General features: G+C 36.2%; 2 protein-coding genes across 5 annotated transcripts in view; both read right to left on the bottom strand.

Moving 5' to 3' along the window:
• LOC6576281 (voltage-dependent calcium channel subunit alpha-2/delta-3) overlaps nt 1–2,671 on the bottom strand; it is a 45,298-nt gene extending 42,627 nt beyond the window's left edge. For both annotated transcript variants that reach the window (XM_032728495.2, XM_044008499.1), the window contains exon 1: nt 1,640–2,671. The gene's annotated coding sequence lies outside the window, so the exon portion shown is untranslated. The remainder of the gene's footprint in view (nt 1–1,639) is intronic.
• Nucleotides 2,672–4,112: 1,441 nt separating this feature from the next.
• Nucleotides 4,113–24,831, bottom strand: part of LOC6576277 (G1/S-specific cyclin-E) — a 29,451-nt gene continuing 8,732 nt past the window's right edge. For 2 of the 3 annotated variants that reach the window (XM_015165078.3, XM_002002232.4), the window contains exons 2-6: nt 23,315–23,448; nt 16,835–17,159; nt 5,131–6,509; nt 4,762–4,987; nt 4,113–4,675 (exon numbers count right to left, since the gene is read on the bottom strand). In XM_015165078.3, the coding sequence (XP_015020564.1) occupies nt 4,373–4,675; nt 4,762–4,987; nt 5,131–6,509; nt 16,835–17,159; nt 23,315–23,334 (2,253 nt within the window). In that variant the 5' untranslated portion in view covers nt 23,335–23,448 and the 3' untranslated portion in view covers nt 4,113–4,372. Of the gene's footprint in view, nt 4,676–4,761; nt 4,988–5,130; nt 6,510–7,246; nt 7,968–16,834; nt 17,160–23,314; nt 23,449–24,831 lie in introns of those variants that run through there. The other variant, XM_032728993.2, reaches the window with a different exon arrangement.

Raw genomic sequence — 24,831 nt, 5'->3', positions numbered from 1 at the left:
TAAAAATAAAAGTTTATATATATTAATATATCTTTTTCGGAATATTTTCTCTCTGATTTTTTTTTTTATTAGAGATATTAAAATATCTCTAATTATAATTGCATAAACTATGCCAAAGAATGATATCAAATCCACAATCAACTAATTTATATATATTCTGGTTAATTTTAAGTGCTCCATAAATTGGGGCCAAAGCCTTTTAAGCCGGCTAAATCTAGTTGAAGTCAATCTTGGCTATACTGTTACCAAAATCCTCTGACATGCAGTTGCCAACAAGCTGCAGTACTCGAAACCAATTTGTTTTTGGCCAAAAACCAAGAGAAGAATACAGCAGAGCCACAGAATAATTTGTTTGCTGCAGCAAGAAGAAGATGAAGATGATGGAGGCGAAGAAGAAGAAGCTGAAGCAGATGTAACTGTAGCTGAAGCTGAAGCTGAAGCGGAGGCCAACAAGGATGCACTTTAAAGTGAACAACTCGAGTGACAGGCAGCAATTAATTGAGCTGATGGCTCTGGACGAACAGACAGACAAGGAATAAAATTATTGAAGGACGCAGAGTAAGCAAAGACCTAGGATAATAAAAGATTACGTTTGCCAGGTACAGTGAGTACTTGTTATAGTGAAATTTCACACAATTGCTTTGGAAAAGAGTAATATTACATACAAATTTTTGTTAATGAATATTATACAATTATAGTTGCTTAAAACATTGAAGTAAAAATTTTAAAAATAAATAAAGATATTTATGTATTAAATGTATGTAAATAATTAATAAATTATATTTATTAAAAACATATGGATAATTAAAAACATTTTAATTGTATACCTAGATACAAAAAGTTCTATTTAACGAGCAGCCACTGTGAGTTCACACAAACGCACATACATACACACACAGAGGAAGACTAACCAACAGCTTTGTCTTTATGTAGGTGAACGGCTTAGTGAAGATGCTGTGCGTTAGTTTTTTGAACAAAGCTGTGGGTAAGTGGGTGGAGTGGGTAGGGGGAGTGTTGGGCTGTAGTAGTGTTTGTCGAGGTTACGAGGCATTGGTCAAGCCTTGAGATTTTACGCAGCTGCGTAAGCTGCGTGGCTGTGTAGTACACGATAATGCCGTTATTATATACTATACGAATACACACAAAGCCCATATATATATACAGTTTAGAAGTGTGCTTGTGTGTGTGAGCGTGCGTAGTAGTAAATAGTAAAATACCATAGCATACTTTTTTGGGCGCGCAACACAAACAGTCAAACACACACATAGACACCGAGTGGAGCATAATGCGCACGCACACAATGTCAAACAAATTTTGATTTATGGCACCACTTGAAACTTTTACTAATTTATGTGATTTTGCAACCGAAAAAAAAGAAAAGCAACAAAAACACATACTAATGATTTCTAGCGCTTTTCTTTTGTGTACATGTGCCTGTGTGCGTGTGTGTAATTTTATTGTGCAATCAACGAGTGCAGCTTCACATATATATACTATGTGTGAGAGCCGCTCTCACACTTTTTAATTTTGCTCTTTCGAATGCGCTCTGAATCCTTCACTATCTCTCTCAATCTCTCGCTCTGTCTCTCTAGTTCTCTCTTTCTCTCTCTCTGTCATGGACTAGTTCAGTCACACTTACTTGCTGCTTAGCGCGCCAAATTCGCAATTTCGAATCTCCAGTGCGAAAAACGCTGCTTGACCAAAAACAAGAAAAGGAATGCTTTGTAACGGCGACAGCAGCGGCTGCTCCGTGTGCAGCGAAGCGCAGCGCAGTTGACGGCGCCGTCAACGCTCACAGATTTTGCCGACAAAAACACACACGCTACGGTTTTACTACGCGAGCCGTCGGGCAGGACCGTTAACTTTCGAACACGCTCGAGACGAGAGACGATTTATATGGCTGCGCGACGTTGGCGTTACCGTTAACATTAACGCTGACGTTGGCGCTGACGTTGGCGCTGACGTCGGCGTTTGAGTTGGGCTCTGCTCTTCGGCTTTTTGGCGCTCACAAATATTATACCATTTCATACATACATATATATACATATATATATATATACAAATATATGTGAGTGCATAAATGAATATATATACATATGTATAGGCATATGTATATATTGATATAGATGGAATTTTTTCTACATTTGCTTTTAAGAAATTGTAGTGTATAGAGATTTTCTTACATGCCTTTTATAAACTGGAATCGCGCTTCTTTTATTTTAATTATTTGCGCTATGTGCTTTTTCTTTTATACTTTATACAACACAGACATTTATAACTGTAATTTGTATGCACGTTTTTGCTTGTACACCATAGCCGAACCACAAATGCATATTTTCATATGCTTTTGGAATTTATTTTGTTTCTATATATTGCACTTTTGTTTTATAATAATTTCAGGCGTCGCGTTTTAGTTTTGTTGTGTTATATTTGGGCTTTTTAATGTAATTATTTTGGCTGTTGGCGCCTCGCGCAATAAACGCATCCACACTCGCCTGGTTCACGCACCGAACTGAAGACATGAGCACGTCGCTCAGGTTGGGGCCGCTCTTTTGTTGCTCGCCATTTCGAAAGCAGCAGCAGCGGCAGAGGCAGTGGTAATTGTTGCGAATGGTTGGGGTTGACGTATTGAGGAGCATTTGATAAAACACGCGGGCGACTTTTTGGGGTTGCGACGGTTTCTTGTTCTTGCTGGCGATGACACCAAGACAGAGCGCGCTCTTGCGCTTGCATATCGATATATCGGCAGGTGATGACTGGCAAAAGCTCAGCTCTATGACATTCAGAGTGGCAAAAAAGCGAATGCTGCACAGTTGACAAAAAGCTAAACAAGCTTTTGCTAAATCGTAAATCGTAAAACGTTTTTTCTTTGATAACAAATGTATCGACTTAGCTTTACGATTAAAACTAAAATTGAATATGTAAAAAAAAAAAAAAAACAAATAAACAATAAAACCTCTTGTATAATTTTGTTTTGCTTTGTTTCATATACAAAAATATTAATATTTATTATTTAATATTTTGTTTAAGTTTTTGTTTAAATTACATTGAATCATGTATATAAGCGTACTTGTGAAATTATTTTAAAATCAATTCAAAATCTTAAAAACCGATTATTGCTTAAAAAACAAACTATAGCTAAAACTTAATGTGCTACAAAATGTTTTCTTTCTATCCATTTCAAGCCTTAAAAATTATGAACACTACATTTGTAATTTAAGCCTAACTTAAGTTTTTATTGATTTTTTTACTATGTTACTTTTTATTTATTTTTCTTATTTTTTTGCCATAAAGTTTTACATTTACATAATATTATGTAATATATTATATTTGATTGATTATATATGTATATAGTTATATATGGGGTTTATATATACAGTATTGATTTGCTTAGCAAATTATGGCAGTCTAAAAATATATAATTATATATATATAAGAATTCAATTATGTTTGCCAATTATATATCTTTTCATTTATAAATATATTCGAGTCAGCTTAGTTATGTTTTATGTATGTGTATAGTGTTAGTATATATGTATGAATGCCCTCTAAAAGCAATTGTCATTTGTTAGTTTTATTGAATGATCCTCAACTTAATTTGCTAATTTTAGTGTTTTAGTCCAATTTATATAGGTTTGCAGGCTATAATATTGTTTAGTTTTGTTAATACCTCACGCCATGAATATATGAATGTGTATGTGTGTGTTTGCTGTACATTTTAGTCATAGCTGAGCCTAGTCTATATTCATATATGCCATTCAGAAGATTATAAATAAATTACATTGGATCTCAGCTTGAAGTTGAGCAAAAAAAAAAAATATTTAACAAAAATTTTTAAGCTAAAGTTGAATTCATATTTTGACTTGCTTTCTCTGTTTTTATAATATTACATAAATACAGTTAACTAACTATTGATTATTTATTTAGTTTTTTTTTTTTTTTTTTTTCATCATCAAAATAATAATTGTTTTACTTTTTTTTAAATATTTCCGTATGTTTTCTAAGCAACTTTTTACTTAGTATAAATAAGGGTTAGTTTTAATATATTTATATTTATTTTGAATTTTTTTTTAAATATATATTTAAGCTAAAATTTAAAAACAAAAGCAAAATTTCATTTAAATATTTAACATTTTAACCTTTTTAGTTGATTATTTCTTTAATTTTTTTGTGCATTTTTGTAAGCAACTAATTAACCTTTGTGCTTAATTTTAAATAATTTATAATAGATATGCTGATTTTTTGTTGTTAGATATATATATATATGTATATTAGAAACACTTAAGCTTAAAATCTGTGAGGGCGGGTTTACAAAGTGCGCAAGACAGAGAGAGAGAGAAGGGTAAGCAGGAGGACAACAAAAAAGCAGAGCTTAAGCGCCACTGCTGCCAGGACACGCAGGATTCTGGACAGGCTGAAGCGGCGCTCGAGTAGAGGAAGAACTGCTGCGGCTGTGGCTAGTGCTGCCGCTGCTGCTGCTGGCTACTGCCGTCACATGCTGCTGCTGCTGCTGATGCTGCTCCTCGTCCTCATCCTCATTGTTATCCAGGTCCGGCTTGTGACTAGAGGCTGGCGGCGTTAACAGACTTTCGGGTGCTCGCAACGCCGTCGCCGGCGAGGCCTGAGTGCGAGCGCGCATTGCATGCAATGCATTCTGAGCCATCAACAATTCATCCTACAGAATAAACAAGATTTATTATTAGCATGCAGTTTATATATGTACATATATGTTTATTTTGATTAAATTTCCCAGATACTTACATACATATCCATTGTGGTTGTGTGCGTTTGTATTATGTGCGAATCGTCGGTCACAATGTTGGGGCAAATGTGCGCTACACCGAACTTATTTGTCACCTGCTCGTTCTGCTCATTCAGCTGCAGGTAAGGCGCTCGCTTCGATATGACATGGAAGAAGGGCTCCATCCAACGCGCGCACGGCTGAATCGCTTGCCAATCGAGGCCAGAGCTGCGCAAAGCCGTTTCACTAAAGAGGGAAAGCGAAAGAGAGTATGGAATTTAGTATATGAAACTAGGTGGATGAAGACCTTAATGAGATCGAACTGAAAATTAATCATACTGTTTCTATTACGTATTTTCAATTTGAGCGAAACTAGAGTTAAAACTTACCGATTGAATGTATGACTCATGGCCGCTGCGGCCAATATTGAATATGGATAATTGGCCATGCCCACGTCGAGGGTGCACAGATCGAGCAGCTGTGAGGTTTGAACGAACTCATAGGCCGAAAACTGTGGATAGATGAAGGCATCATCGGAATCAGCTGACGCTGCAGCTCCCGCTCTCGCCCCTGCTGCCGCCTCCGCTCTCGCTTGCCTGCCGATCTGCGCAAAGGAAGCTGGCGTGCGATTGCTCACATTCAGCTGCATATAGACGCCCAGCCAGGCGGTTGCTGTGATGGGGCAAATGTCCCAGTTGATTGTCTGCAGCAGCAGCTTCTCGTGCTGCAATATGTCGCGCTCGGTGCAGGCGCCGTCCGTGACATAGGCGAATTCACTTATTTTGGGCGGATAGATTTCCTCAACCTTGGCAGCGACAAACAGACAGGTGATGCCGAATAGCTGCAGATGGGTCTTTTGCACCTGCCGTGCGACATGCAAATACCGATCCAGATAATCGACGGCCAGATAGAAGGTCTCACGGTGCAGCTTGTACACCTCGCACACCTCGATCAGCCAGTCTAGCAGGATGGCACGCATGCGTGGCTGCAGCCCAGGATGATGCTCCAGCATGCTGCTGCTGCGCAAATGTGAATCCTGCTCATCTCGCTGGCACATGCGTTTCCACACCTCCGACGCATTGGCCCAGGACAGCGCAGGCAATGGACACTGACGAATCGGTGACTCAGCAGCGGGCGACAAACAATTGACGCTGGAAAAGGCATTCGAATCTTCGAGTGCATTTAATTTCCTCAATGCATCCTTGCGACTGCTGCTGCTGCTGACATCGCTGGGATGCTGCGTCGTCGTCGACAGCTGTTGTGTCGCTGGCGTCCGTTCGCCATTCAGACTGCAGCCGGTGGCCGTGGAGGAGGCGGGCGATGAGCTTGATGAATTGATTTGCTCAATTTCGTCATCATCATCCTCAACGTCTTCCTCGTCCTCTGGCTCCTCTGGCTCATCATCGTCGCTATCATCCAGCACCTCATTCAGAAGGGCAGCATATTCTGCCTCTACGCTCGCATAGCGCACTACCACCGGCTGCTGTTTGGCACCGCGATCCGGACTGGGCGGACTGTCTGGGCTATCGGGCAGCGGACTGTGTGGCGCCGGCTGCTCTACTGGCATATAGGGTATGCGAGTTGTCGCCAACCCCACTGGCCATGTGTCCGCCGTGGAGGACACCGAAGACTTTTGTCTATTTCGATTCCTTCTATAAGGCTCGCCAACGTCAATGCCAAGGTCAGCGTCATCGTCAGCCCCACCGTCAGCGTCAGCTAAACGCTGTTGGCGCTTCGCCGATGGCGGCTCGCAGCCAAGTTCAGTGTCCTGCAAGAAAAAAAAATTAGTTGAATAATAAAAATAACAAAAAGAGACGGATATATATATATAAATTTATAAAACTATAAAAATACATATATGAATAAAATGCATATACATCAGGAAATATAGAACTATTTTTAAGAATAAATGCTGCATTTTAAAAATATAATAATAAAATTAATAAAAATACATAACAAAAATAAAAAATAAATATAATAATAATAATAATAATAAGTAAAACAAACTAATATGAGAATATAATAATATTTTTTTTAAAATGGAAAAATACGAATAAACAAATTTATGAAATTATAATAAAATATATGTGTATAGAATAATGTATAAAAGAAAATTAATAATTAAAAAAAAATAAATTGTGGAAGAGTATTGTCAAAAAAAATAAATTGTCTAAATAAATAAATATATAAATAAATACAAAAATATTAGTTAATACCAATATATTAAACAAAAATAATGTGACGTCTATAAAAAAAAAAAAAAAAAAATTAAAAATGTATTAAAATAGCGTTAAGCTTTGGCTAAAAATGTTTATCAATTTCTAGTAAAACTTTGGGCAAAAAAACTTTAAACTCAAAATATAAATATATTTATATATAAAAATATTCCAAATTATATATAAAAATATTCCAAATTATATATAAAAATATTCCAAATTATATATGAAAATATTCCAAATTATATATAAAAATATTCTCAAACATATATTGATCTCAATTATTTACCATTTCGATGAATTTACGCTTCTGTTCCAACTTCATAATAACATTAACAACAATTTTGTAGAACTTATAACCGAAACAGGGATCAACAAGGATCAAAGATCAAGGATCACGGCTCACACGCACAAGCATATAAACGTGTCTCGAATTAATTAGCAGACAGTGTGCGAGCCACAAAAGGATCCAGCACAAAATAATTGTGAAATTTATGTGGGCACGCCTGTCCGTCTTTAATCCTAGCTGTTGTCTACAAAAGGAACACCCGCACAATTCCAAAGGATATATAGATATTTTGTTTTCCAAATCGTGGGAGAGTTTGATGTGTGTGTGTGTGTGAGAGAGCGAGACAGCGGGGGAGAGTGAACGAGCGAGAGAATTTCTTGTGTATTGCACTTTTGCTATTTTATTGTAATTATAAATAATTTTATTTGGTTGGTTTGCGTTAAGTTTCTTTGGTTTCAGTTGTCAAGTGTTTCTTGGACACTTAAAACATTGTATTTAATTTTTATTTCCTTTTAATTTTTTTTTTTGTTTCTTTATCGCGATCTCTTGCAAAATCCGGTTCTTAAATTAGTTTCTTGCACTCGTTTTCAGTCTCCTCTGCTTAGTATTGCTTGAGGAATTGTATGTATGTATATAACAACGTTTTTTTTTTTTTTTCAACCGCTCTGCGCTTCGTAGTGTACCAAACGCGTTGACTTGCGCTGTGCAACTGAGCTGATCGAGGCTCGTTCCAGATCGCCGATCCCCGTTTGCCCGCTGCCCGCTGCCCGAATCGTCAGCTACTTCGTTATCCTTCACGAGCAAACATTGCAACGGTTAATAATAGGGGTTGCAAACAGGATCGACAACTGGTCTCTCGCTCGCGCTCTCTTGCACTCGCATTAGATCGTTCGCTCTTGCCTTATCTTGTACTACCTTCTCACCCTAACTCTGTGTCTTTCTATGTCTCTCAATCTCTCTTTCTGACTCATTCACGTTAGCTCTGCTCCTAGTTTCTGTTTCTTGAGACGTTCGTCGTCTCTTCGTCGTGTTGTTGTTTTTGCATTGCATTTTGCGTTTACGTCTGGGTGTTTATCAGCCCAAAATCCCTGTGACGGCTGCTGCTGCCGTTGATCCTTTTTACAATTAAAAATTTTTGTCAACTTCTTCTCAGGTAGACAGCGCAAACACAGAATCTCTACCTACTACCGTATTATCGCCAGCCTTGTTTTTGGCTCGAGACACGCAAGCTGCACTCTTAGCAAATGTCTTTCAATCTGTCTCCATCATAAATTATCTTTTGAACTTGTGTGAGGCGTTGCTAAAGCCAACAAAAACAAGTAAGAAAGCTCTAGTCGAGACTGCTCGACTACGAGATCCCCTGAACCCTTGGAGCAATAGATATTTCAATACTTTTTCGCGACTTTCAGCTTACACAAGGAACACGCACACACACACACACACACGCACGTACGCACACACAGGTATACATACACACACACGCATACAGACACACATACACACACACACGCATACAGACACAAACGCATACACACACACATACACACACACATACACATACAAGCAACCACGCATAAACACGCATGGGCTGCAGTGTGCGCTTACTATGAGAACTTAATTGTTTAATAACTTTTTTTATGGACGTACGATCTTCATGAAACTTTTAGATTATGATTATAACATGAATATGCATGTAATTGCCAAAGCACAAGTCTCTAGTATTTGAAATACGCTTTTTACAAAAGTGAGGGTGAGGGGGTGAATTTAGAGGTGGGGGGTAAATTTTAACAAAAACCGAAATTGTATAAATTACATATAAGCATACATTAAAAATTTGGAGACTCTAGCAATAAAGGTGTAGAAGATATAATTTTATAACTGGGTTTCGATAAGGTTTTTTATCGATAAAAAAATATCGAGATGAGTTATCGATTTTTAATGATAAACTTGATATGCGCGCTGTAATTACGGACATTTTAAAAAAAATTTGAAGTCTCTAGCTCTTATATCTTCTGAAATCGACGCGTTCATACATACGGACAGACGGACAGACGGACAGACAGACGGACAGGGCCAAATCAACTCAGCTCGTCACCCTGATCAAGAATATATATACTTTGTGGGGTCTGCCACGCCTCCTTCTCCCTGTTACATACATTTCAACAAAACCATTATACCCTGATTTCCCATTGAAAATGGGTTCAGGGTATAAAAATCTAGGGCTAGACTAATGGCAGCGAACCACAGCTCAAAGCGAAGATCAGCCAAGGATCCGCACAGAGACTTGTACCAAATGAAAAACTAGAACAATGTGACTGAGATCCGAAATGGAAGAGGGAGTTGGCTTTAAGAGCAACAGAAATTTTGGCTGATTTGGTTTAAGGTTGAATAAAAATGTTACTGACTTTGCCTTTGTGATCTTCATCAAGTAAAGTATTATATTTTTGCATTACTTTTTTTATAAATTGAAATTGTAAAAGAAAAAAAAGAACCTTTTATAATTTCAAATAATTAAAAGAAATTCTATTCCACTTTTACTTTTCTATAGATTTTCTTAGCTGATCGACATTTTCTTTAAATTTCTAAAATATGTACAAGTCTTTGCTCTATAGGAATCTTTTTAAAATCAAACTTTCGTAACGATAATTAAAAATAAAAAGTTTTTTAAATATTCTCATGTTTCATAAAGTTTTAAATAGTTCTTTCTATTTTATACAAAGTCCTTTTATTTTTTCTTAACATTGAAGAACAAGTTCTGAAACTCTGTCAAGCTAATACTTTCGGTTTGCATAACGAAAGTAGCTTAACAAATACCCCTATTATCAGAAACGAAATCTCTACAAATCCCTAAACAAGCCTCAATCAAATACCAGAGCTCTACCCCAATCTGACACCTCATAAAAGCTTAACATAAGAATTTTCCTATAATTTTAGATTTTTCACATCATTTGTAAGGAAATAAGTTGAAGGGAAAACAAAATTGTTTACGATATTTATGTGACACATTTAATTGTTTGAGTAGGTTTGCCAAAACGAAGAAGCAGAAGCACAGGGGAAACACTAAAGACATGACAGAGATCGAGACAGAGACAGAGACCGAGAGGAGGGCGAAATAATGAGCTAAGCAGGAAATGGGTCCAGGGCGCATGACAAATTTAATTTCTTACTTCTCTAACATAAAATGCAACAACCCTCATGCCGAATGCCGAATGCCCAATGTCGAATGCCAAATGGACGCATGTCATGCTTTGGCTAGTTCCTAGGGTCTTGACGTAATTAAAATCAAAGCGTGCAATGGCATAAGAAATGTGCACGCTGGACCAAACCATTGCACTGGAAGTGTCTACGTTCCGTCTTACAGGCAAAGGAACATCTGTCGTTCTGGTCAAGCGTTTTTAATACTCGCTACAGAATTGGCAAGAACGGGCATATTGGTTTTGTGAAGGAATAGAAAACTTGTGAATATGGAAAGCATAATCGGGTAATTTCCCCCAAAACATCTCTCATGGTTAATTTACAAATAGATTGCATTAATACAACATAAGCTTAAGCTAAATATATCATTATATCATATTTTAGATAAACTTGCCAAAGCATTGGACAGTCTGTTACACTCAGTCCCTCTTTTGCTTCATTTCTTTGACAAATAAAGATCAAATATAATAAATATTTCTCGACTGTGTGTGAACTTTTGAAGGCGAAAAGATTGCATTGATCCTGCGACTATGGCTGACTGGCTGTCTGACTGTCTGACTGTCTGGACTGCCTGTTTGTGATATTTAGTGAACTGTAAAGTGCTCGCGTTGAAGGTCTTGCGGAAAAAGGGGTTGTGCTCAAGTTTAACAAGGGTTAAACTGTGTTGGCCTCCCCCCTGCTACCCAAAAACCCACAGCAAAAGCTGCCTCAAGATTTGCTAACAGCAAATATGCATATATATATACATATGTATAGGCATTTCCCATTTCAGTTGCAGCTGCTGCTGCTGCTGCTCTGAAGTAGTTGTGCTTGAAAGTTCTATGCAGCCCACTGAGTGCACCCAAAACAAGAACTCGAAATAACAACTGGACGTCCACAGCCACAGCCGCAGTCGCAGTCGCAGCAGCAGCAGCAGATGATGCAATTGACATCAAACACAAAATTGTCAAATGTCAAAATCTAGCCAAGATTTCAGCATCCATTGGCATTCAGCAGACGCAGTTGTCCTTTGTATGCGGACCCTTAAAAGTCCTCAGTGCCGAGCCTCGAGCCTCGAGTTCTGAGTCCTGTTCCGTAATCTTTCGTGCGCTCGCTTGTAAATACCGAAACACCTTTCCTTTTTTTTTTCGTTGCGACGCAGGCGTCGCCTCTTACCTTGGCGTGGGTCCAGGTGTAACTTTTATTGTTGTATATTTTGTGTTTGTGTGTGTGTGTGTGTGTGTAGTAGGCATTGTCCTCTCTGTAGTTTCATTTTTGTTGTTGTATTGCTTCGTTGCCCCCCTGCACAAGTTTCTTTCATAACATTTTATATCGTACTTTTCTTCTTCTTCTTCATTTTCTTTTCTTCATTCGATAATTGTTAATATGTTGCAATGGGCAGCTGCTGAGCTGCTCGAGTGGCATGAGCTAAATTGTGTATAGCTTAGGAATTTTTCAAATATACATTCATATTATTTGACTAGCTGTAATTTGGGTTACCTATAATTTGTTCGACAATTCTTTTGCATTTGATTTGCGAAATATCTGGTATTTCCAGCCGTTGCTATGAATTATTTTTGCCTATTAGTTATATTAGCCATATTGATCATATCAGTTGTTAGGTCTATAAATATATTAATATATATTAATTACCTAATCGGTCTACAACCCATGTAACCTTTACCATTCTTCATTTATCTGAACACTATCTTATTGCTTTATCTACATACTCGATAAATCTTAATTCGTCGATCGATTCACTCGATCTATCGGATCTGTTTAACTACTTTAACTACTCTATTAATGTTTGTTTAAATACTCTAGTTATCTACTTTATCTACCTAGCAGTTTATCTGCTCTATCTAATATCTTATCTAGTTCTGCTATCAGCTTAATATACTTCAACTAGCTCCTGCATCCTATTCACTATTTCTATATATTCAACTTATACTTGATCTACTTAATTTGATCCATAAATCTATTTCACCTAACAACTTAATCTAACAGATTTATGTACTCAAATTTTTTACTCTACCTATATATATATATATCTACTTCAATCTGTTTATTTTAGCTCTCTACTCTATGAACAACCTACTACTCTATTTATATACATAATTTATATATTATCTAATTTATTATTTCTGTCATTCAGACTATCTATATAATATAAAATGACAAATCGCTGACCCGCTCCTCTCAGTTAAATGATTCTAAATTAGCCCAAAAGCCTGTCAAATTGTGCCAAACTTCAGCTCGGACTGCAGAGCAGCTTTATAAATGATTGTGTAAACATGCCGCAGCTATCCCAAAGGACAGCCGGACGGACACACAATAACAAACACTCATATTTCGCGGCAATGATACGAAAAACTGACCCCTGGTCAGTCAGCAGCGAATAAACGGAGAAAGGGGTTACATGGATGTCATAGCTAGTTTTTTGCGGTTGTCCGCATGACTGGCACGAAATTTATCATCGGAGAACTTCATTATGACACTCTTAATGTCCGAGAGAGAGAGAGAGAGAGAGTGAGAGAAAGTGAAGTGTCCTGTAATTAATCATGCAATTGGTCTAGAGACTGCATGACAAAATGGATTAAGCAAAGGTCCTGCAGCCACAATTGTTGCGGTAGTTACGCAAATTTTTGATGAATAGAAAAGTTGGAAACTTTATTTTGAATAAATAATATGGGATTTAATAGAGAGGGGATAATCAAAGATGAAACATGAGTCCAAATCTGCTAATGATAGATGAAGAATCGCCGCAAGAAACAGGAGAAGCAGAAACCAAGACAAATGAGTTGTCCGAGACCAAAGATAATGCAATCGGAATAATGTAAATATATAAAAAAAATTACGTTTGCTAGCATTAGAGTAGACAACTGATCTGATAGTGGCTGCCAACTTTATAGTATATGCTATATATAGATATATAATAATATAGTATTATAGTATATATAGTAATATAATATATTTTATTGTGATACAATTATTCGTTGTATTGCTTGTCATAGTTCCAAGTCCATTCCAAGCATGAGCAGCAGATTAGATAAACGATATCATAGCTAAATCAAAGGGCTATATAAAAATATGACAGCTGCTACATGAAGGCAGACAGTATTCTTAAAAGAGCTTAAAACTTTGATATTTTATGTATATAAATGTACATACATAATTATATACATACATATATCTATTTATACTGCCAACTGTAAAAGGGGAATTCGATAAAGTCAATTTAGAATATTATTAGAAATGAACCAATTATTTTAAAAATTTTAATATTATAATAACTAGTATTTTCCCAGATTCTAAAGCGAGCAATCTTGAGAAAATCAGTAGGTCTTTCAGCGATTTACCTAAAAAAAATATGCATATATCATAGATAAATAAATGATCTCAATCACATTCTCTGCCTTACATCTTCTACTTCATTACATCTTCAGCGGCAGCTCCCCAGCAACTTTCCGAGTTAAGCTTCCCAAGCTAAATACAATCTTCTTACAATTACAATTACAAAAAACAAGACACAAAATAAAGGAAAAGCCAAAGGAAAACATGTCAAATTACAATCATTATTTCTGCTTGTCTGGCCCACGTTGCGATGCCCTGGGAAAGAATCGAAGTGAAAATCAAGTTTATGTTTTCGCCTGACTTGACAGAAATCAAGCACAAGACAAGATCCTGCCAGCACTTGATTGTGTCCAAGGACCCGCAGCGAGATACCATGAAAAGCCCCTCAAACCAAATTCCCTTGAAAAAGCAAAGAAAAAACAATGTCGATTTCACGCTAACCAAAAAAAAAAAAAACAACAACAGAAAGAAAAAGAAAACAAAGTAAAATCTCTGCACATATCATGGACAAGAAAGGGGTTTGCATTACACTGACAAATTGGTAAAATAATACCATAATTCTTATCCTTTTGCGCGAGCTAAAAACAAATATTGTATAATATTTCAAAAAAAAAAAAGGGGAAGAGAGAAAACGAAACCCTGAACCATAACGTCCCATAAACAGATGACAGACTGCAGAGCAGCAGTAGCTTCTGCTTCTGCTCCTGCCCCTGCGCCTGATCCCTCCTTATGCCATATCTTGATGATTTGCATAAAACTTTAACGGAAATCTAATGAGCAGCAGGACAAGTAAGGACATTTGCATACAAGGATATGGTCGGGCCTGACGGGCCTGTCCCAAATGCCGACTGCTTGGGACCGGTATGATGCAACCATTTCTCAAACAACAGCCAAATGTCGTCTCGATGAATATATAATTAGATAGTGTGTGTGAAAGGTAAAGGATATGGAAGTGCAACCCCAAACGGCTTCGTTCTTGTTGTGGTTAAGCGGCGCATCCCGTCTTGATCTAGTTGATGGTCTTCACGCACGACATAACATAGCGAGAGACGAACCAAAACCTATAACTATTTTTTGAACAAACTTCTTAACGGACATTCCAGCTTGGCTAGGGCCTTGACTTATCGAGGTCCTGTCGCGTACACACGCATACACAACCACACACACATACAGAAGAAACCCACCCCAAGTTGGGCCTCAAGGTGTGCGACTCACTCGCGCACTCGCGCATGCGCAACATTCTCAACTTCCAACTTTCAACCTCATGGCTGTTCTTTGTCCTTCTGTGCATATGCTCAACATATTGCAAGGAGCATTGGAATTCTCACTTAGTCCAACAGTAGTAGTAAGTGACATTTGTTTTGCAGCCCATATCAAACGTGAGCCGAGGGTAGAGCGTGCTCGAATTGCGAAAACAAAATACGCAACCCAAGGCGCTTGATAACACATTTTTCTCTTCATTTTTTTTCTGCAAGCTCATTTCAACTGCAGGCTGTCAGTTCCTTCTTCTTTTTTTTTCATTTTAACAAATACATATACATATAGTGTACACAGCGCGCAAATATCCTTTGGATCAACACAGCTGCCCAGCACAGCGCGTTGTCTGTGCATTGTGCCAGGCTTTGATTGCAGCTACTTGAAAACGCAGCACGTCAACACAGAAGCCAAGACACACACAGAGCGAAACTGAGAGAGAGAGAGAGAAAGGGAAAGTCTATACATATACATCAACTCATATATACAGAGCCTAATGAGGCACTTCATAAGTAGCATTTATTTTTGGGCATTGTGTTTGCCTTTCGCAAGGATGCAGCCAAATAAGTGCCAAGTAGCTGAGATGTTTTGTACGTGACTAACGTCTTGTTTGGCTAGAGATCAAGCAGCAGAAAGATCAAAATGGAGGGCATGAGCATCGCATTATATATATATATAGATATATGTATGCAAATTTCAACAATTTAATGGAATAAGAAATGCAGGAAAATAATCAAGTACCAAGCAGCAAAAAAATAGTATCAATACCGAAGATCACTAAAAGAAATGCGATCGATATTGCTGACATATATAACATTCATCAAAATCTAGGAAATTCTTTTAATTAGTCATAAAATTACTCATTAAATTTCATTCCAGATTGCTGTTCCCATACAAAAATGTATTTGCATTTCCTGTTTGAAACATATTAGGAAATCTATGACCTAATGCTAAATCAAAGTCTAAACAAACAGAAAGCGCCAGAGTGGCAAGATCATCAACTGATGATCATAAAGTTAATTCATTCATTCATTAATATAAATATTGGACAGTGGTATAAAATGAAATTAAATGTACAAAATATGCAAATTAAACAAAATATTAATTTAAAATACATATAATAAACAAAATGAAAAATTTAGAATTAAAAATAAATGTATAAAAAACATATATGTTAAGCAACAATAATTAAAAATAAAAAAATGTGTATATAAAAATAAAATCAATATCAACTTGAAAACACATATAAAAATTTTATAAAAAAAAAAATAAATAAATAAAAAAAAAAAAAAAAAAATTAAATATTTTTAAAAATATTTTTTTTTAAACTAAACATTTTTTTAATTAAAAATAAAATAATTGTAACGAAAATTTGTATGGCTAAAATTCGTTGTATTGTAAAATGTAAAATTATTAAAAGGAATTACTGATTGTCAAAAAACTGGGCAATCATATAGCACAATAGTGCTCATTATGAAATGAAAGCAATTAAATTTCAAATGAAATTTAAATTTTAAAAATCATTATATGACTTACAATGCCATGAAAATATATTTAATATATTAATAAAAATAGTGACCATAGTGCATTTGTATAGAGAGCATTTAGCTGATCATGCTCAAGATCGTTGAGGTCATTGACAAGGCGCAACAACTCTTGGCATTTCCGTGATAAGATTTGCAATTGACAAGCACCGAGATTGATATTCATATCACACTGTATATATGTGTATACATATGCATATATTTTAGTTGATATAAATATTTATATATAAGTAAAGAAGTAATGCTTATCTCTTTTACTCACCTCTGGGGAAAATGAGCTACGTTTGCGTTTACAAACCGCGCCAAAAACGTTTGGACACTTTGCATACACATTTGAAGATCTTGGACGCAATGCGGGAAGAAATCGATCAATACTTTCTATGTATGTTTTTGTTGTTGTTGTTGTTGTTGCTGCTTTAGTTACTGCTGCTAGCTGCTTATATAGTAAGCATAATTTACTATCTGTGGATGTGGAAGTGTCTGTGGCTGTGACTGCTGTTGTTGTTGTTGTTGTTGCTGCTCCGCTGCTGCTGGCGGGGGTGACAACGTGCTCTTGTTTCCCATTGCTGCTGCTGGTTGTGTTGGCACTGCAAAAAAAAAAAAAAATGTAAACCATATATGTAAAAGTAGAAAGCAAACATGAAATGGATGAACATTTTTGGCAAATGTCTGCGGGGGAAATTCAATGCCACTCAATCAAAAGAAAGAAAGATAGCGAAGAGAAAGCAAGTACACGCACATAGGGGTCTGAGTCTGGGTCTCTCTATCTAGCATAAATTCATTGAAATTTTGACAGGCGCCCATTGGCAACATGAATATTTAACATCCGGGAAATTGTAATCGAGAGGCTGAGAGCAACGCCTTAAGCAACCCTTTTTCCGAAACTGATTTTCGTTCGTTTTTGAAAATTAAGCAATTTTGGCAAATTTGCATGCACATTATGCATAATGCAAGAGGAAGTAACTGTTTTCTTTCGATTAAATGGTACTCCTGCTGCTGCTGCTGCTACTCCTTGGCAGATGTTTATCTCAGGATTGAAGATAACGGCACTTCATGCAATTCGTTGCGCGAATATTTTCAATTTCTGCTTTTTTGCAATTTGAGAAGTCGTTTGTTTAACCCTTAAGAGCAGCAGCTCACCTTGCGAATCAACTGAGATCTGCCAAAGGGGGTTCATTAAAAAAAAGGTCTAACAAATAAGAAGCGGAAATATTCTGTTGAGATTTCTGCATGCTTGAATACCCTATAAATATTTGGGTTCTGTGATATAATTATATATACATATATATCTGATATTTAAAGACATTAGATATTTAAGTAAAATTAAAGCGAAAATTATATTATACTTTAAAATATCGAGTTGGAATAAAAAAATATAATAAAAATAATACAATAAATAAAAATAAATTATATGTATATCTGAGTATTTATAAAAAGTAAATATATATTTTAAGAAATGCAATAAAATATTTTTAATTGAAAAGGAGATATATCATATTTAATTAAGTATAATAAAAATATTTCAGGCATAAAACAATTTTAAAAAAAATAAACTTTTCTTGAAATAAAATTTTACTATTTATATATAGAATATCACATTTTAGATAATTTCTATAATCTAATTTATTTATGTCTAATATATATGGATATAGATAGATTATTTGGTAAAACGGGGAAAAAAATGAATATAATGCAGATCAAAGGCATTCCAATCTTTGTCAAATAATCACAATGCTCACAGTAAGAGTATAGAAAAGAGAGTGAAGCACAAGGCTGAACATCAATTCAGAATCCCAAGCCATTTTTTCGTGGTCCAAAAAGGATCAGCAAAAAAAAAGGCTTGTGTTTTGATGCGCTCTATCCTCTTGCATCGCAGCTCGCTCCTCGCTCTCCCCTCGCGCTTTATCGATCGCGTTTAATGGTTTAATGAACAAGAAAAAGTAATCACGTAGTAAATTACAAGGAAATGGAATCGCTTAGAAATGAGTTATAGCCGCGAAAGAGACTTCCACAGAGAGATAGAGAGAGAAAGGAGTTAAATAAAAAGAGGTCTAAGGACTAATGGCTCGTACGTGCTGTCGACCGCACACACAACACTTTTACCTTTCTTTTCATTTCTAATTTTTTTTTTTTTTTTTTGTCAACGCGTTGGGTCAGTAGGGTGCTCGTAGTTGGTTAAAGGTTCAAATCGAAGAAGAAATTTGTCAGCTTCGCTCGCGGTGAAAGTTCACTCAATCTTGCACAGCGTGGAAAAATTTCGAGTTGGCATCTATTTGGATTTTTTCGACTGGGTGTGAACGGTCTAGGTAGGCAAAAATACAGCGGCAGCTGTAGCATCTTAGCGCATAATCAAAACTGTGGAATGGGCAAATGTTCTTGGAGGGGGAGAGAAGCCAAGCCATACTGAATATGACAAGCAAAGCAATGCGAAGACCTAGGTAAATACATATTTCAAATATGCATTGCACATTGATAGCCAAGGCAGGGATTAACGAGAAAGAAAGTAAGACCCTCCGAAAATTCCGATAATATACATGTTTAATAGTAGTCTGAAAATCTTTGCTTCCCTCATTTAATTTCCCTTTAAAAATCTGTCAAATTTTCAATTGAATTTTTGTCAAAATCATAGAAAATCTTTCATTATCAAATCCAATATGATTTTAGAAATCAGAAGTATCGTCATGAAATGAAGAACATTTAAATTATCATACCGATCTCACATCAATAATAAGCGCATGATAATACCCTACAAACGCTTTTTAGTATTCCCAAAATATATCTAAATATATAAAAATCACATTAAAGTTTTCATTGAATAGATAACAAAAAATATTAATTTTTTGTGCTTTAGGAAAATTTAAGATATGAAAATGTTATTTTTAATATACCCTTAAAAACTAAAATACCATAAATGATGTTGAAATAATAAAAATCACAATTAATATACATTCGTAATTCCCCCAAATCAACCCTCAAAAGTATGCAACACTTTTTCACACACGCACATAACCTCACAAAAAATACCTAATGCTTGATTGGGCAGATGATTAAGAGAATTCCGTTATAGTTTATCTCGTGTGACATATTTTCTCTTTTTTCAGTTTTTCTTTATTGTGTTTTTGCGCAATTCATACCAATAATTATGTCGCACACATGTTTGACCACAAATTTGATGTGCATAAAATGGACTATCACTTAAGTGGATCGAAATGGAGTTGCGAGGGTCGCAACTGACAAAATTCCAAATGACTGGGCAATTATGCAATTATATTGAAGCGCGCACTGGCCACTAGATGGGTTAGCATAGGGCGGCTGGCTAGCCTTATAGGAGGGTGGCACTCGGGCCGGCCAAACTATGCAAACTCACTTAATTTGGTAGAGCAACGAAAGCTAAAAAGCCACAAGCTGTAGATGTGTGCGTGTGCGTGAGTGGACTATGACAACATTATCAATGATTGTGACACGAATAGAGACAGACTGTCATTCAGTCAGTCAGTCAGGCAGTCAGTCGGTCGGTCAACCCCCACCTGGTCGATCCTTAAACACTTTTCTAATGACTTTTTCGCGCGCAATTATTTACTAATCACACGCAGGACTTTTGGGTGCTGGAATTCATGAAATTCATGTAGCGGAATGCGCAGCGGTTGCGCCACTTGGTTATCAAAATGTGACTCTCTTTTAACACCTACAACAGCTGCTACTCGTCCTTTGGCGCAGTGAAAATGCATTTTAGATTATCGCACTTGGCTAGGGGCTACTGCGGGTAGTCGGCCATAACCAGACGTTCGTTCGGTCCCTCACTTTATAATTACGAAAATGTTATTAGATAAACATCATTGGGTCGCCTATGTAATAGGTTAACATGGCTTAGGTCTAGCAGGATAGTCTCTAGCAGCCGGGCCTCAAGGAGGAAGTGCCTGTTGTTGTCGCCACAGGAAGTCAGTTAGAAATTACAAATATCTATATATTCCTAAATACATATTCGATATTAGACATTTAGGTTTCTCTTTGTTTTCAAGTTTTTATGTGGGGTGTTAATTGGTTGGTTTGCCTCGATGAGAGAAAAAAAACACGGAAGTCTGGCGACATCGCTGCAGTTAATGTGTGCAGGAAGTGGGCAAAAAACTTGAGAAAATTTTAATTAACTCGAGATCTTTAACACATATTAAGATAGAAGAATACTATGATATTAATGTCTTTTTTTTTTTTTAAATTCAGTTTATAAAACAAAATAAACAACAGTATGCCAATTTAAAAAATATATATATAACAAATATCTAATTATATTGTTAAATTAAAAAAAAAAATACAGAGATTAAAAAAAGTTAAATAAAGTTTAAAACAAGTAAGAACGTTGCAGTCGGGCGATACCGATTGCAGAAGACTCATTCACAGCCCAAACGCTGTCAACCAGAGTATATAGTGCAATTTTCAAGTCTAGTGCGCAGCAAAAAACACGGCATTTTGCCATTAAAATTGGAAAATCATCGATAGCTATTGCATTCAAATTACATACACATATAATTTATACAATTTTGATTTTTATTATATATGTATTTATATCCATACATTGGATACCGGCTTCAAGCTAACAGCAGATCAGCGCGATTTTCCTATGCTTGTGCACACACTCATCGTCTATTCTATGCGTACAGACAGAAGCGCGCCTTTTCTCACATTCTTAGAATTTCGATTGATTTCTGGACTTTCTAGCCGTTACTGTAGTTTTGTCTGATGACGCTCTCTTATTAAGCTATTCTATTTTAGCAACTGATTTCTCGATCAAAGCAGTGGCGCGGGTGCTAAGGGCGACACAAGTAATGTTAGAGTAGGGGAGGTTCGAACCTCTACTATGTTATTATTATTTTTTTTTTTTTCATACATATTTCGTTTTTTATAAAATAGATATTTTATTGGGAAGGTGCGAGCTTGACTGAATGGCACTTAATACTTTTCATTTTCTTAATCGAATAATTTTATAAGTTTAAATTTGTTCTTCTTAAATAGCCCTCAAATACATATACGCAAATACATACATATGTATATATAATTATATATGTTTGCCTGCGCGCATAGCATCAAGCATTCCAGCCTTATACACGCGCTCATTTGTATGTGTGTATGTATGTACACATAAATGCGTGCTCTAGCATATTCTAAGAATCCCGTTGCGATTGATTTGTCTTTGCATTGTTTTTGAATTTCCAGCCACCACTCTGGCTTTTCTTTGCTATGTGGCGTCATAACAATAATGTGATTTCATTTTAATTACTATTGATCGAAACGACGCGGTGGTGCTGTAGGCTGAAGCGCCGGCGATCTTTATTTTAGCTATTTTGACAAACATGCTGTTTGGGTTGGGTGCGAGTTCAAATCCCGCTGAAAACAATTTTTTGTAAATTGCAAATTTTTGTTATTTTAGCTTTTTTATATTTTATTAATTTTATAAAAATGTTTCCTTCCGTGCTATCAATGCCTATAAGCCTACTTATGTGTACATATACATAAATAGATGACTGACGCATATAAATGTCGCAATTCGGGCACTGTAAATGCCGATTGCCACGCCCCTAGTGGCCGTCGACTCCTCAATTTTAGCCAGTTCTTAGAACGAGCAACCGGTTACCTAAATGCAAAATTTGAATTCTTACGCTCAAAAAATGTGAAAATTACAGGGTATTTTTCGATATGCCACGCCCCTAAAGAGGCTTAAAAATTATTTTTGGGGCATCGATAGAGGAGGCCACCAGTAACTTAACTATCCAAATTTGAAGCTTCTAGCTCTTAAACTGTAGGAGATATAAACTTTTGCGGTTTGCCACGCCCCCTATAGGCGGACATATATCTACCATAGCTCGTTGGACTTGGGTGATCAACCCGCGTATATATACCAAATTTCAGATCTCTAGCATCAATAGTGCCTAAAATATAGCAGAATTCGAAAAATCACTATATCTTCAGGTCCGATTTGCCACGCCCCTAGTGGGCGTAGATATATAATTTTTTCACCCATCTTCATAGAATTAAAGCATTAGCTTACATGCAAAATTTCAGCATTCTAAGTTTATAACTTTAGGAGATACAGTTTTGTCCGATTTGCCACGCCCCTAATGGGCGGAGATATATCCGCCATAGCTTGTGATCTTGGGTGGTCGGCGCGGACCTACATACCAAATTTCAGCTTTCTAGCTCTTCAACAAACATGATTTCTGGTATATCGGAAAATGCATTTTCCGATTTGCCACGCCCCTAGTAGGCGGATCGGGAAAATTTTAACACTTTATAAATCGGAGATATACACGAGTATGTGTTCCAAATTTCAAGTCTCTAGCTTCAATAGCGCCGAAATAGATTGCGTTCATACGGACAGACGGACAGACGGACAGACGGACGGACAGCAAGACGGACATTGCACAAAACCAATATACTCATTTCACTTTCGTGAATGAGTCTAAAAACATATAATAATGATATTAAAAAATTAAATTAAAAATAGAAAAAGTATAAAAATTTGTTATATCAACTATATAAAGGAATTTCAAAATAAACAAATATCTAAATAAATAAATCTAAAATATATGAATTTAATATATTTAATATTAAAAAAAAATATTTTTTTTTAATACTAAAAATATATGAATTTATATTAGTTTACAAAATGATTATTTATAATATTAAATAAAACTATAAGAAAAAATATTTCTTTAAAGAAAATAAAAACGAAATTAGATAAAAGACTCACCTCTTGGCATATAGATCCATAATTGTACGGCTTTGAAACGCCGTTGAAGTAATAAATTGAATATCAATTAATTTTTAACTCAAGTAGAGCTGCTCGTAAAAGCAGAAACTGAAGTGTGGCTTATAGTAAAGGAACTGAAACCAATAAAAAAAAAGAAAAAACAAAGACAAAAAATTAAGTAAAATAATATATAAGCATGTAGTCTATAAACAATTCATTTAAATGCACATCAAATGTAGCAAACTATTAAAATTTACGACTTAGGAATCATCAAGGACCTCCTCAACATGGACAACATGTGAGACATTCATCCAACTATCGCAGCATGTGGTTCAAGTGAATGTTTGGTCAAAAACAGAAAAATAAGGAATAGGGAAAACCTAAAACAAATTTGTTTACGTGCATTTACGAAGGCGAAAAACAGAGACTAAGACAAACAATTCTAGCATCGAAATATTTCCTCCATTTTTCACATATCGCATTTTAGCGAAAAGACCAAAATAAATATTGAGAATGGATTTTATGATGATGTAAAAATGTACGTGCCTTGTCGAAAGGTATTCAAATTACAAAACGGAACGACAAGGCTCTTGGATTAGACAGGTAGTGGAGTGGATAGTCATCATCATCATCAACGTCAACAGAGAATTTCCACGAGTCTCGATTAAGTATGCTGGACGGACAGATAGACAGACGCAGGGTTTTCCTGCTGGCGTGTCAGGTGTTGGCCAAACAGGGGCGCATGCGCCAACGTCCACATAAATGTTGTCTCTAGTGGAGGTTTTCTTCTTTTGTTTCGCTGTACGATAACGCGTAATTATATCGAGCTCTAATATGGCAGAGATCAATGCACCTGTTGTTGTGGCTATTTGCCTGCTGCTGCGGCGAAGCAGGTGAATGGCCCAGTGGCAGCTGTTGAATAGTTGTTGGCACCCCTAGCTGCTTATATTGAACCCTGCACAATGTTATGCAGGCTGCTTACTGCTGCTGTTGCTGTTGCTACTAAAGGATTCCACGTGTTAAAGCATATACCCTATATCTATATTAAAATGGTCTATGTTGCCCTTATAACAATTCTTGTTGATCTTCCTTAAGTAATTCCATAAATATTGGTATATAGAAACATTTCAATATCAACTTTGAATTCTGTATGATTCATACCATTCAGACAGCAATTATCTAAAATTTACTCATTAAAATCCTTTCCCCCATTGCAGATTCCCGCAAAGGTTAATAATAATACGAATCCTGAGCATTTTAGAGCCATTGAACAAGAAACATTTCAATTACATTAAAGTCTAATCCTAGTTTTCCCAAATCTAAACACATTTGTTTTTCTAGGGTATGCCGTAGTCAAACATTAAAATTTACTACCATTTTAGTTACTTTTTATAGACACGACTTCTTTTCAATTCGTTGTAGTTGCAACTTCAATTGACTTCCCCTTTGCACTAATTGCTCCGCGCATTCGTATCCTGTCGCGTTTCCCTGTCTTCCTATTGCTGCTTTTGGTTCCT

Source organism: Drosophila mojavensis, unplaced genomic scaffold (assembly GCF_018153725.1).
Source record: "Drosophila mojavensis isolate 15081-1352.22 unplaced genomic scaffold, ASM1815372v1 contig_36, whole genome shotgun sequence".
In the NCBI taxonomy this organism is placed as follows: Eukaryota; Metazoa; Arthropoda; class Insecta; order Diptera; family Drosophilidae; genus Drosophila; species Drosophila mojavensis.
The sequence above is the reverse complement of the archived record's forward strand: the minus strand, read 5'-3'. Positions and strand labels throughout refer to the sequence as shown.